This window comes from Drosophila erecta, unplaced genomic scaffold (genome assembly GCF_003286155.1).
Source record: "Drosophila erecta strain 14021-0224.00,06,07 unplaced genomic scaffold, DereRS2 tig00000000-arrow-pilon, whole genome shotgun sequence".
Taxonomy (NCBI): Eukaryota; Metazoa; Arthropoda; class Insecta; order Diptera; family Drosophilidae; genus Drosophila; species Drosophila erecta.
In genome coordinates this window covers 16,507,339-16,522,220 of record NW_020825194.1, presented here as the reverse complement: position 1 = coordinate 16,522,220, position 14,882 = coordinate 16,507,339, and the positions used below count along the sequence as shown (strand labels likewise).

General features: G+C 44.9%; 1 protein-coding gene across 3 annotated transcripts; it reads right to left on the bottom strand.

Annotated features, from left to right (window-relative positions):
- Positions 1–11,530: 11,530 nt before the first annotated feature.
- LOC6553379 (putative aminopeptidase W07G4.4) lies at positions 11,531–14,831 on the bottom strand. 3 transcript variants are annotated; one of them, XM_026983981.1, is made up of 5 exons: positions 14,646–14,831; positions 14,255–14,392; positions 13,054–13,351; positions 12,889–12,987; positions 11,531–12,819 (listed from the first exon to the last, which is right to left on the bottom strand). In XM_026983981.1, exons 2-5 carry the CDS (start codon positions 14,266–14,268, stop codon positions 11,683–11,685), a joined length of 1,548 nt encoding a protein of 515 aa, XP_026839782.1. In that variant the 5' UTR covers positions 14,269–14,392; positions 14,646–14,831; the 3' UTR covers positions 11,531–11,682. The 3 variants fall into 3 exon arrangements, with proteins under 3 accessions (XP_026839782.1, XP_015010136.1, XP_026839783.1); XM_015154650.2 differs by having other exon boundaries at positions 13,054–13,330; positions 14,646–14,830; XM_026983982.1 differs by lacking the exon at positions 14,646–14,831 and having other exon boundaries at positions 14,255–14,479.
- Positions 14,832–14,882: the final 51 nt, after the last annotated feature.

Sequence of the window (14,882 nt, the reverse complement as noted above, 5' to 3'; positions counted from 1 at the left end):
CGGTTCAATGGCAAAATGTGACCCAGATTGTCTGAGCTGCACAACTAAGCTATATGGTATGGTATGGCATGGCTGTGCCAGTGTGTGTGTGCGCTTTTGTTTGCCGTCTGTGCCGAGTGCTCGTGCTGTTGGCCACATTTCACCCGGCTCTTTAGAACCAAGAGAGCTGGCCAGAAGAGCGAGAGGCGCTCTCTTAGGCAATTTGTAAGTTGGAGCTTCGTGGGAGCCCCTGCCCTTGGCTGTAACCTCTTGTGGGTTTCGTTTTTATTTAGTCTTTGGCTTTGGCTTTGGTTTTGGTTTTGGTGTTGGTTTCGACTTGGTATTTATTTTCTTGGCCACGGCAACAGCGCTTTAGCTTTCTATGCCCCAGGTTAAGGTAACCCTTCCCGATTCCGATGCCGAACCCGCTTTCCATGGCTCTTTCTTCGAAATGGGGACACACGATTCTCAGCACCAGCGGCTTCTCCTTCTGCCAAGTTTTCAGTGAGTCGTCGGCTCGATTGCCTTTGTTGCCGTGTCTCCGTAATTATCGCTCGCCTGGCCAAGTCCCAAACCTCAAGTCGAACTCAAATTGAAGTCGACAGCACTCGGAGAAAGGTGGTTATTTTAAAATACGATTTTTTCTAACCAAAAATTTCGATGGGTAAATCATGGAACTTTTAGTTATTGACATAAATTAATCATCCTCTAAGTGCGCAATAAAAAGAAACTGTCGTATTGCAATCACATCATCTTACGCCCATTTATATATGCTTTGGCTGTTTTTCCCAGTGCAGTCCAAGTCGGACCAAGTAAAGAGTCCCAGGGCGAAGCAGTGTTGCGTGTAATTTGTTATTTTATTTTATTGTTATTATTACCGCATGCGACGTGCACTTTATTTTCATTACCAGTTGGGATTCTTTTCATGCATATGTAACTTCGTGTATGGGAGAGCATCTAATGTCATGCATCGGAATTGGAGAATGCTTTCATAGTTGCAGCAGTTGCTGTTGCTGTTGCTGTTGCTGTGGCCTTTGTTGCACGTGTGAATGTTGCATTAGTGCCCAACTGGGCGGAGTCCCCAGGCTTTGTGGAGCTGGCCCAGCACCTACTACCAGGCTAATTGGAAATGCATAAATGGTAATTGATGGCTATAAATAAAATGATGATATACCCAATTTGTTTTGAGCGCGCGATCGACGTTGATATGGATTCTGAACCATGTTAGATAATCGATTGGCTTGAACGATGTAGAAATGGGAATTTGTAAGTCCCCCAAAGAGTGATTATTGAGGTCTGGAAATGAGTTTTTTGCATCATTGTATTCAAAGTTTCCAGCAAGCTAACCTATTTCCTGGGCGTAATTTACTGCTTTGCTTGCGAAATAATTTATTTGTTTTCATTCACATATTATAGGCAAACTTGTAATGAAACTAATCAAAAATAGTGATTATTTTTGTTCCTAATTTTTCCACACAAATCAGTTTTTTTATATAAATCAATAGGTGCGCTAATTCAGCATACTACTGACTCTGAATTGGTAATAATAAACTGTTCCGCTATTTTCCGAGAACTCAACCTATTCCCTAGAGCGATGGCCTTTTCCGCTGATGAATCACTGTGACATTTATGTAGTTTTAATTCGAACCTCGACCCATCAACTCAGTTATTTTTCGCTTCCCCTTTTCCAACGCGCCTCAAATCAACGGCAATATGTACAAATTTGTGCAATTCATTAAAACGCTTTTGATTTGATATTGGCTAGGAGTAATTAATTGCGCTTTTAACGATGCTCGCTCCCTGTCTCGCCCACCCAGAGCTCTCCATCTCCTTCGCACATTCGTAAGCCGACTTTGATACTGCAGCTCTCTATATAAATCCATGATTTTCATGGGGCAAATGAGATATAGGCGAGAAAGAGCGAGAGAGAGAACGAGGGAAGAGCGCGATGCCGGTTGGGGGCCAGTTTGAGTTTGCAGGCCTCGCACGAAATTAACAATATTTATATAAACAAGTTATAAACAATGTTTGTCTAAACAGTGACAAACACACTAACACAAGCAGCCGCAAACCAGTTGATCTCTCAATATCGCCCCCTCTCTTTCGTATGAACATGTCCCATCTCTTTCGCACGTTACATGAACGACGGATGCATGAGTTGCATACACTTCCGCATTTCTGAGGCCAGTTGCCAATGCATTCTCTTCTCTTGCCGTCTCTTTTGAATGGCCTACACCCATCTCTTTCTTTTCTCGATTTCACGCTCTTGCAAGCAGATTATCACTTGGAGGCTCTCTTACAGCCCAGTAATCACTCTTCGAGTGTCAGCTGATTTTGTTTTGCTTGAACTTTTGCCGGTTTCCAGCCGCGATCCAAGCACCCATCTCTTTCCGACCGCATATCTCGCACTCTTTCACCCCAGCTCAGTTGTTTGGCTTGTTTGTTTTGGAGCGGCAAGCCACCTCCTTCATACATTAGCATGTCAGACGGGACTGATGCTGGTGGCGACCCTGCCCAATGTCAATCATTTCTGGCCCTGTCGAGGGAAGCGGGCCAAAAGGGCGGACCTTGTTCCCCAATTCCCTGCCCAACACCCCCGAAAATTCATTACAACGAGCTTAAATGCTTGTTTGTTGCCTTGTAATCTTCCGTGGCAAGCAAAAGCCTCACCAAATTACACTGAGACAACCAAAAAAATGTTGGACTAATTACATATTTTATTTCCCCTTATATGTATATTTATGAAATCAAAAGTCGAAACATTAGGAACTTTTGAAGAGTTCTTGAGCATAACAAATAACAGTATCCACATTTAAGAGTAATGGTAACTGATAAGTAAACTTCGTAGACGTGCCCTAGTCTCGAAACAATTTTTCTCTGTGTAAAAGTTTGGCGGCCCAAAACGCACTCACACGTACTCGCTTGGGTGTGGGCCTAGCAAGCTTGGCTTAACTTGGTTACACCGCCGATGGGATGGGATGGGATGGGATGGCCTGGTCATTTCGGTCTTTTGGGCCCGACTTACACACTTTGTATGCTGCATATGTGTGCCACTCGCACTCACACACGGGCGGATATTTGGTTTTTTGGGAGGTGAATGGCCGCAACTGTCGTTGCCACTTTGGTAGCACCGTGGCGCATTGAAGGCAGCAGCGGTGGCGGAGGCGATGGCGGCGGCGGCGGCGGACCAAAACCAAAAACCAAAAGCCAAAGCCACAACCTCGTCATCATCATCATCGTCATCATCATGGAGACCATGGTGTATCCCAGGGCTTTTGGCACACAAAGAAAAATTGGGGGGTGGTGGGGTGCACGGAAAGAAATGTCAGTGATATCTTGTTATATTCATTGATTTTCAAATGAAATTAATTCATTTTAAGGAACGTACGACATATTTTCAGAAATTATGGCTTGAAACTGAGGGATTAAGGTAGCCATTGGTAGAAATGCATATATGTATTTTTTATTGTAAATCACCAAAAGAATGATTATTTTGTTGTGTATACAGTCGGAGGGCAGGTCAGTCGGGGCAATGCTTAATTTGCTTTGCATTTTGTTTGGCCAAACTCCAGCAGAGTCGATGGCTCAGTCCCAAGACCTGGGAGTCTTACAAACTGACTGACTGACTGAGGAACTGACGGACTGAATGACGTCTCCGCTGCTTCTGGCTCTTATTTCGGCTCTTGGCCCGAACGTAACTCACGCATTTTTATGGCCACACAAAAATCCGGGCCGATGTTTTAGCCTTTTCACTGGCTCTTCGTTTTGTTTAATTTGGTTAGTGCGCTTTCTTCCCACACTCCGACACTCCGATTCGCACTGATCCTCCAGCGAAGGCGGTCGGACGTAAGTTCTATTCCCATCTAAGCAGCTTTTGCTCTTCAAGTGGAACAAAATTGGAACTTTTGAAGGGGGCGTGCCGAAAGTGATAGATGGGATTTCAGTGGCAATGGGGCAGCCACCTATGTATCCACAATATGTAGATTACAAAATTCGGAGCAAGTAGTCCTAAAGAGGATTTTATATTAGATATACTTAATAATAATTCTAAATAATGTTTTATATCTATAAAACACTATTTCTGAACCTTATCAAAAATTATTTTTTTTTAATTTATTTAAAAATGGAGACATAAATTAAATAAGAACATATGTATTTATTTTATAATGTATCAATTGGAAAAGCAAATGACGATTTATTTGATTAGTTACATTTAATATGTTTCTTTGTGTGTAATTAATTCGTATTAATATTTGAATTTAACAACCAATGTGTCCGCCCTTCATGTTGTCAATTGAATTCCCTTGTTTCACAGTGCATTGTAAACGATCCATCTCTCTATCGCTGCTCTATTTTTCCCTATTTCTCCAGCTGGTCAGCGAGTAAAACTAATTTTGTTTTAATTTCTCCTTTCAACACATGTTCGTGTGTAATTTTTAGCCCGCCACGAGGTATTTGACCCTTTGGCTCACAGCTGATTTATGGGAATTTATACGTATTCGTATACCTATCCCTGTCTATGGTCTGCTGCTGCTTTTGGATCTGAATCTGATTCTGATTCTGCTTCTGATTCTCCACTTCTGATTCCGATTCTTTTTCTATTTCAGCGCGGAGTTGAATGGACGTTTTGCGTGAAAGTTTGTGTGCCGTGTGTGATACTGTCTTGATTTTGTTTGTTGCCTTGTTTCTGGGATGGCCAAGTGGCCATATGGCCAAGTGGCAGAAGCCAAACTCTGGAGTCGCAGCGCAGCTATAGGAAGAAAGCTAATTCATGACATGCTGACCATATTAATTTATCTTCTTTCTGCAAAAGCTCGTGCATGATTTGGCCATTACCACCAGTGGAGTTGCCCCTTTCTTTCTTTCTTAACACTCCATCGGCTACAGTCAGACTTCTATAATTGAAACCATATTAGAGAAGCAACAACCTGATATTTAAATATTCTGAGAAGTACAAGTTCTAATAAGTAAAATTGATTACTGACACTTAAATGTTTCTAATTTATCGGTAGTTAGTTGGAACAGGTTGTAATACCAGATTTGATACATTTCGTTTTATATATTCAGCAATATTATGAGAACTTTAGCTAAATCTCAAGCTTTAGACTTAGGACTGTAACTTTAATGGAAACTCTAATTTATTTTTGGAGGCTAGATAATAAAAATATACCATTAGTACTAAATGTTGTTGGAGAACACATTACACCGAAAGCTAAACATATATCTAGACTAATCATCATGGGTATAGATAGGTATGGGATAGGTTATACAGACTGTATCTACGAATGTCTTTTGCCTTATGATGGCCATGTCTCCGAGGCCCTCCTTCCAGTTCTGTGGTACAATGAACTCCGGTGCGTGAAATGTTTGAAGCTCTTCGTTCTTTTTCGGTAACGAGATCATTGACACTTTAACGCGGAATGCATTAAGTTTGTTACCATGGCGAACGATCGCGGACCGTGATTTCTTTCTTTTATTGGCATGATCGTGCACTCCTAATGATAAAGAAGTTCGTAGAAAGATAGCTACAAAGCCCAGGTCGGTGAAAGAAAGTTGATGGATGGTTGGCCATAAAAGCGTTGGGATGATGGATATGTTGGCATCCATATGAGCTGGGAAATATTAGAAAGACCGCCAGCATGTGATTTGCTAACTTATAATATCAGAATAGATGATAGTGCACCCCCGTAAAGGAATACAAGTATTATATAACCATGTATGGAAATGACGAGGATCCAAGTCAAAGCAAAATATCAAAAGAGTTTCAATGTAAACGATGCAAATCAGACCCAAAATCTAATATAGCATGTGTTTAACATTTCAATACTCGGCTAAATTGGATTTGAATAATTCTCCCATTCGGATGAGCTTTCAAGCATTCAGCATTAATATTCGGAGATAATGCGAATGACTGGAGTGGTAAACAAAGTCGAGCGCCATTGGGTTCAGTGACTTGTTATCAGAAAAGCTGGACTACAGGAGGAGTAACAGATAAGGCCATATCATGACGAAAGGGAATTGTTTGGCATTGGGGTCCAGTGCAGAAAATTCTTGACTCTCGAACACGCCATAATTACTCCATTATAATGGAGCGGCAACAACTGAACACATCTGAAGAGGACTGAACTGAGCTGAGCTGAGCTGATTGAGCTGCAGGCAGCAGATAATGATTATGGTTTCAATTACCCGGAGATGGAGCTAACGAACGCCCCACAACAAAAGAGTAAACAAACATATGTATATGTTTTTTCCAATTTTTTTCCTTCCTCCTTCTTTTTGGACTTTTTAGTGGTGTAAAATATGCGGAAATGCATTTCTATGGACTGACTTACACACAAGTCAAACACCACAAGTCATGCCAGAGCCAGCCGGCGAAACTTGCATGTGAACGTAGCTCTTGGGATCGCTCTGTCTCGTTTTGGCTGATGCTTCCCTCCCTGTCGCACAGTCGGCCCGAAGATGACGATATTAATGCGGCTGGCGGATGGTAATGATGATCATGATAATCATGTGAAAACCAAGCCAAACCAAGCCAAGCCGAGCCGAGCTGAGCCAAACCAAAGCCAAAGCCAAAGCTGAAGCTGAAGCTGAAGCTGAAGCTGAAGCCTGAGCCCAAGAAAAGAGCCTCCCATGGATGGACCTGTTTGGGGCATAATAAGAACACCAAGCAATGCAGCTGCCTGGAGCTGCAGCAGCAGCCTCATCTTGGCCAATGCAACCAAGATGGCAACAAATACGGCCAGCAGCTTTAGCAGCTTCAGCAGCAGCAGCAGCAGCAGCAGCAGCAGGATGCAACTGAGCGGGGCGGCTGGGACTGGAGAAGGAGGAAAGGGGCTGTTGACGATCAACCTATAGCCCAAGTAAATTACGACTGCAAGTCAACCAGTCAAGTCAGTCAAGACGACGAGAGACGAGAGTCATCTCTGGATCGCTGTGGCTGTATGTTGGTGTGTGAGAAAAAAGTTAAGAAAGAAAGCAAGTTGCTGGCCGGGCTTTTTCTTTTGTTGTATTTACAAGCGGGCAAAGGTTCGTTGACCGTACAAATAGTGACCCACTAACATCCGCGAGTACGTTCACCCTAGTGACGTATTGTTGCCTCCATGGAGCCGAAGATCCAACCAACCGATGATGGGCCCGAGCCGAACTTGGCTCAAACCTTTTGGGCCCGGCCAAGCAGCCGAGTAAGCCAGTTTGAAGCGAACCTCCGAAATCGGTTGGTGCTTAAGAGCGGCATTGTGGAGCTTAAGAGCGACCCCTTCTCGCTCGCTCTCTGTTGGCCAAAACGCGGAAATGCTGCTGCAACATCGCTGCCGCTGCATCGTATGGGTGTCCAGATTCCCGGGCCATATCTTCTGTGGCCTGCTAATCCCATCGCCGCGGACATCTTCATCAGGCTAGATTAAAAGCAAATTGGCTGACCAGCTTCGCTCTCGCTTGGCCAAAAGTGATTTCGGCCCTGACCATAAAAATATTTGCTGCTGCAATCAATTATGATCTTGCTGGAAGTGTGTGAGACTGGTTCAAATGCATCTGTGTGAAAAGCACTGCGAAAAATGGGAGGAGAGAGTTATCTTAATTAAGTCACTCTTCAGGAAAATATTACTGTTGGAATTTCTACATGTATTTAACAATTTACAATCTAAAACTTATTTCCGTATGCATTACCTCCTTACAAAAACTCCAAATTGCTATGGTTTCAACATAAATAATGTTGCATTTATACATTTGAGCTGACACATAAATTGACATATGTTATAATTTGTATAGCAATTAATTTAATTGATTAACTGCTCGTGCAACTCCAGTTATTGAAATTCAAATCCATGTAAAAAAACTGGAAAATAAATGAAATGAAGTATGAAATCTCTTTTCAAAAGTGATCCTCCTCTAATCTATATTACCCATCTCCATATAGATAGGGTATCTAGTATCTCTTGGTATTTAAACTCGCTTATCGGCTCGACCACACCTTTCGTTCAACTTGTGGGTCTTGTGACCTTTAGCAGCCTTGACAACTGTTGCCGCCTTTGCCCCGTCCTTCGGTGCTTGCCTCAAGTTCAAGCCCGCCGGCAAACCTGAAATTGCCACATGCGGTGAAAGTAAAAATTCATAATTGTACCCCCTCCCCGGCAACTCAGTTGCTAACATTTTACCCAAAGAGGCCATAAAAATGGCATGCCAACTGCGAGGAGGCAAGCTAGCTGCACCACTGCAACACCGAGCCAGGCGGCGTTGGTGGCAAACAGTGAATGCAACACCAAATGCCTCACCAATACCAATTGCATTGGCATGCAGTTTTCCAAGCCCCTTTTTACCACTTCATTAGCCGACGAGCGGGTCGAATTGTCGGTTTTCAGTCTTTTGGGTTTTGGTTTTTAGTTTTCAGTATTCAGTTTTCAGTTTTTGGCTGTGGTTTTCGGGCCTTTCTTTTACTTTCGTTCGCTCGGATAGCAGTTTTCCGAATAATTTTGCCACCAAGGTGTGGGCCGGCCACACATTTTCTTCGCCAAGGCTGAGGCCGCGTTGATCATGAACATGACACAATATTATGGATTATGAGCCGACTTCTCTGCACACAGAGAAATACTTTCTCTCTGCACACTTTCAACCCTTTGTGCATGAATGCTTAAGGGTATTTTGAAATATATGAGCAAAGCACTATATATTATTATAAACTGGACACAAGGGGTGGTATTTTGATTACTTAAATCTATTTTAATGGAGAAAGGGTTAGTACAAAGTGAGCAAGGAAAATCTACATTAATAATATTTACTATTTGATTGTTCTTTCTACTGTACATAGACACACATCTACATTGTATAGTAAATATATTAACTTATGTTATTATAAACTTTGCATCCATTGCAAGCTTCTTTTACATATAATAATTCAATCCGATTTAGCGTTTTTAGCTTACTTGGATTTTGAAAACATACTCATATTACATTATACCTTTGAAACACGCATTTCTTTCCCGTGTATCTCAGCCTGCTGTGGGTTTGCCGATTGTTTGGTTTTCCTGAACCGCTGCTGACGTAGGAAAATCTGTGTGGTGTGGCAAAAACATTTCAATTCCTTTTCCAAATTCGACTGGAGTTCATAATTTAGCGTTTATTTATGAGTTGTCAAGTTGGTCGGTACGTGACTGGTCGGCCTTGTTGGATTTTCAAGTTCAGGGCGACGGCGCCTCTGGATCCCATATCCCGTTTAGATCAACTTGATATTTATGAGTTTATGCAGAAATTTGTCTGTTCCCAGGCAGGATCCGTTTTGGCCCACCCACGCATAGGGATTCGTGGGTTCCCGTTCATGAATGAACAACTGCAGGCGGGGGAGGACATTCAATATGGATCCTGGCAGCCTTGAACTTGCTCCGTTCGAGAACTCGATGATCTGAGCAGCTGCTGCTGCTGCTGCTGCTGCTGCTGTTGCTGCTGCATCATCTTCCAACTGGTTGGGCACATGGGAAACTGGCCGAGCTTTTGGGCCAGGATCAAATGACTATTGGCAGCTGGGTGCCTCAGCTTCCGATTCACACGCTCCCTGCTCACTGAAGTGAGGCCAACAGGCTACGACGAACAGCCTGCCAAAGGGGCTACCAAATTGGCTAACAATTTTCAAGCGGCTGCCGCTGCAATCATTGGATTAATTTTAATATGTCCATGGACAGGGCTGCTTTCGACCTAGCCGGCAGCATCTATGATTATGGGCTCACGGCATCGACTGGCCGACAAACACATGTACATAAATGTAGCAACATTGCTGCCACTGGAATTGCGACCTCTTTGGTGTTGCTGCTGCTGCGGCAGTTGCTGCTGTTGCTGCAGTTGCTGCAGTTGCTGCTGCTGTAGCTGGTTACGAAACCCCAAGAAAAACTTCCGCATTCATTTAAGATCATTTCTTTCTCCAAGTGGTTGCTGTTGCTGCTGTGCTGCTGCCGCTGCTGCCGCTGCTGCTGCTGCAAGTTGCAACAAGCAGCAGCAGCAACACAGCCCCCCTCATTTGGTGTTGCTTGTCTGTTGTTTGCTATTATTAATGCCGTCGCCGCCACCACCGACGTCTTGAGTCCCAGGTCCCCAATGGTATGTTTTCTTCATTTGCCGTTTTCGCGACTTTATGGATCGGGGAGCAACTGCCGCACTCACTTGGAGCCAGTTCGTCTGCTTCCAAAAGACATGCGCCCAATTGACAAGGTGTTTTGGTGATTGTCCATACCGGATTGTTGTTCCTCATGGCTGTTGTTGCTCCTTGTGCTGTTGTTTGTTGTCGATGCCTTACTGGGTGGCAGTCGACTTGTCAGCTGCTTTGAACTGAACCAACGCTCAATGGTACAACAGATTCCATTATTAACGAAATCACGCTAAGTATAAGCCAAAAGGTTTTCCGCTGTCCCAATACAAGCCTATAACAACGGATGCCACCAATAAAATCGATTAATCATCTGCCGCATGAACCGGATTTGGCCGAAATCCGGATTTGGCCAGGAATCATCAAGGAACCAGTCCTGCCATAATCAGGTCAACTCTTGGTCCGTTAAGTGGTCAAGAAGCCGGAAAGCTCCAAAGACCAGGGATCTTCTTTCATTTCTCCCACTTCTGATGCTGCTGATACTTTTTCTTGGTTCGTGCCGCCTTGGCTATAAATTCACACTAACGGATCGCAAATGGGAGACAAGTCAACGAAAAAGACTTTTGCGTTCATCAATAATAAGTACCGTTAGCCCGGTCAGAGCCAAAGTGTTCCGACTTGGCCAGATGACCAAAAGTGGCCAGTGTGACTGTCAATAAATTACCCAGAAGCGCACCCATCGGCGCAGGAGAAAGAAGTTGAAACCAAGTTGGTCCGGGAGAACGGCCAAGAACGGGAAGAGGCCGCAGTCAGAAGCCAGAAGAAGGCCAACGGGAGCCAACGGTATATTATGCAATCACAGCATGAATGAGACACTCTTGACCGAGTTTCCAAAGCCAGGCTATAACGGTACCAAGACACATGCGACAGCTGACAAGCGGGCCCCATCCCCAACCCCATTCCCATCCACATCCTCATGCCCATACCCGTCCCCATCCCCATCCCCCGCCAAGCCAATCCACGCCAAGTCGCTGGGCGAAGCTCCCCGGAACGAAGCCCAAAGCGAAGAGCATGGCCAAGAAGCGACTAACGGGTTCTAGGCTGTGGGCCAAGCTGAAAAAAAAGAAGGCGCTGCAAAGCTGAAGAGAAAAGGCTGCGAAAGGGGAAGAGCAGGAGTACGAGCCGCACCGAAGATGGCCAACAAGAGCTCGAAATGCAGGGCACCCGCCAATTATGCAAACAATGCAGCTGGAAAATGCAGTAATAATAAAAAATAAATAAGTCTGAATACCCACGCGCCTTTCTTGTTTGGGGGCTATTCTCTATAATGGTAATGTGTTTATATGTATTTATATCTTGACTGTCCTCTTTAGTTTCAAAATCGTAGCTAGTTCTCGATATAGGCAATACAAATTTATATTATATAATTATGATTCACCTTACTTGTAAATGGTCACCAAAATGGTAACATACCTTTATGAATACATTCTGAATTCGGTTTGGCCTTTATTAAAAAACAGTGATGCAGTTAGTGGACAGTAAGATAATATTGTTGGTTAGCTATGCACGTTGGTGTATAAGTACTATTTGCGGTGATCGCGTACACGTCCTCCTGAAAATAAGCTGGACAGGATTTACTTCTGCAGATGGGTCTTCACCAGGGCAACCAGAGGGGCAGCTGTTGGCATCGCTGGGTGCTCACCGGCACTGCCGGCGATATCAATATGGGTGTACTTGATCGGCAGCTTTGAGTCCAAGCCATGTTGGTCCAGTCCGGAAGCCTTAATCATGAAGGCGGCGGGCACCTGGTGACCGCGAGGAGTCTTTACCGACGGCGCATTATTGGCCTGCACCAGATCCTCGCCAATCACCTTCCCAGCGTTAAAGGAAAAGTCACTGGGCCGGAGAATGGATACTTCGAAGGGTTCTCCGAAGGCCTGTCCAGCAGCCTGCAGTCTTCTGGCGTGATCCTCCCGGTGAGCCACGCTGTTATCGATGGCAATCGACTGACCCTCACCGGCCGAGATGAAGGCGTGACCAGTCAAAGTGGCAATGGTGAAAAGATGCGGATCCGGGAGATTCTGCTCCACAACCAACTCTTTCATGCGGCAGAGAGCATCGGTCATGCACATGCGACCCTCAGCATCTGTGTTTCCAATCCTCACATGAAGACCAGCTCGCGAGGTGATAACCTCATCGGCCACATAGCACTCCTCGCCCACGGAATTGCGCACCATGCACAGGGCAGCCACGACATGGATATCATCCGGTTGCAGTTGACTGACCACCTGCATGAATCCAGCGGCAGCAGCCGCTCCGCACTTGTCGCGCGACATACCGGCCATCACTCCTCCGGCCTTGATGTCAGCACCACCGGTGTCATAGGTCACACCCTTGCCGACCAGCATCAGGGTTTTCCTCGCCGGCTTGGGAGGCTTGTATTCCAGGAAAATGATACGACCGCGGTGACGCTCCACGGCATCTGCAGCCCTGTTCACGGCAGCAAACAGGGGATACTCCTTCGCCAGAACCTTGGAGTCACTGATCACATTCACGTTGAGCTTCTCGAACAACGGCTTGATGTACTTCTCCACCTGGATGGGCGTCATGCGCTCCGGGTCTCCAACTCCGATGTCGCGGGCCACAAAGCGACCGGCCTCTAGAACGAGAGCTTCCTGGAAAATAGCTTCGGCCTTTGGATCATCGATCTGGACACTGAGCGTGGTCACACGGGGGTCCTTTAAAGTTCCTGCCTCGCGCAATTGAATGGGCTGAACGTATTTAGGTATAGTGATTTATATAAAAGTAAACATAATTTGTATTATCTATTATCTTATTACCACATAAAGCTGCTCCAGAGCTCCCAGAACGGTGCAGAGCTCGGCCTCGGGGAAGCGCTTAACCTTGGGCACAAACAGCAAAGGGGTTTGGAATCCAGCCTGGTAAAGGAACACATAAGATGTGTATAATTACACTTGAAACTGATTACAATTTTCAAAACCCACCTTGAGAACCTTCTCCATGGACCGCTTGGCCGCCTCCTGGTAGCTCCTCACATCGTCGTAGTCGGTGAGCTCGGGGACGGGAGCGTAGACCACAGGTTGGTCCACGTTGGGCGCCTTGAAGCAGGATATGCTGCTGTCGAAAGACTTGTCGAACTTGCGGTGCTCCTCGAAGATGGCCTTCAGTTCATTGGGAACCGCATCGCGGTCGATGATGCACAGGCAGTCGTTGCCAGCCAGACTCATCAGCTTGTTCAGCCGGAGGGTGCATGGTAGAATTCTGGAGGGGCACACGGAATGGCTATTGTTATTCATTTAGAAACACTTCTGGGTGTCAACAAAACATGCAATGGCGGCTAATTGAAATTAATTTTATCACGTCACAGTTGCTTTATTAACTGATGCAATCGTGCATATTGCATAACAGCCTTCTGCCTTTGTATTGAAATTTATTATTTCAAAAGAAAATGTCCCCACTGTATGAGGAGCAACCATGCCCATGCTTTAGTGCGTCCCCTTTCATTTACCCTCATTCCTGGCGCTGACCTTATCATAACTTAAAGTGGTACAAAGAATCGCGATAAGCTTTAGGAATGGCCATAATCACAAACCGATTTCCAATTTGGAAACAAGTGTACCACCGACCTAGGTATTAGCACACTACAACAAATGGTTTTAAAGTACTTATTAACATTTGAAATCTTACTCAAGTGTTTCTACTATAGACCAATCCATAGTAACTGGGTCTTTAATATTTTGGCAAGTAATCTTATGCGGTGGACCATTTAATTGTGTTATCTTCTGAAGCGCCCCATATCAAACAAAAGGTTTTTTGTTAAAAAAGGTTAATGTTTTTAAGAGAAGCAAGAACTCTGTTATCTTAGTATTGATGATGCAAATTGTGAAATTGAAAGCGAATTGTGTCCTCTCCTAAAGAAGATAAAGAATGGAATTTTTACGACACCGATTCCTTGCAGGCAGCTAATTAAAACTGATAAACGGTGAGATGTGGAATGCTAAAGAGGCTCTTATTTCGTTTCGGAATTATGGGAAAGGTAAACTGATGGCAATCAATGGGTGCTAGGCGACCAGCCCTCACTGTAAAGATGGCGAATCTCTGAGAGCTTTTCCAATCGGTCGCTAAGCGTGCCAGATAACTGAGCAAGTTAGAACACACCCTCTAATACCAGTTGGTAATACTCACTTTTCGATGCCCATGATGAGTACTTTTTCGAAGGCAGCTCACGCGACTTGGTCGATCGGCAAGTGGGGCGTCACTGAACCTCCTCCACTGATGGGAACAAAGCGCTGCAGCTGGAAACTGGAAACTTGGGAGCGGGATCTGGAACGGGAACGGAAAGCTGGCGATAAGGAGCGATTCTGATAGCTCTCCGCGGCGATTTGCAGTGTTCTGGCTGGGTGGCCAAGCTTTTTATACATTTGACTAGCGAGCCGGGCTTTTGTTTTTTTTAATTGCTACTTGCTTTTACGAATGAAAACAAATCGCACGAGCGATGAATAATCGCCAGTATGCTCGCTATGTAATTCTAGAACTCGGATATAACTTGTCAACAATAAAGGCAAAGTCTACTCACGTCGCTCGGTCTTCGGAATTGTTATTGTGGGTTCCTCTTGCCAGTCACGTCCACGGTGGATGCAGTTTCTGGGCCAAAACTAACCAGTGGCAAAAAACAAAGGAATGGCAACCAGGTTTTTTTCACAGTAGACCAGCCGGCATGTGCGGAGCTTTCAAATGCCGGCCAGGTGACAGCTGTTTGTGGTTTGCCCGCGTTGCCAATCGTCATAAAGGATGTGGAAAGCTTTCGGCTCGA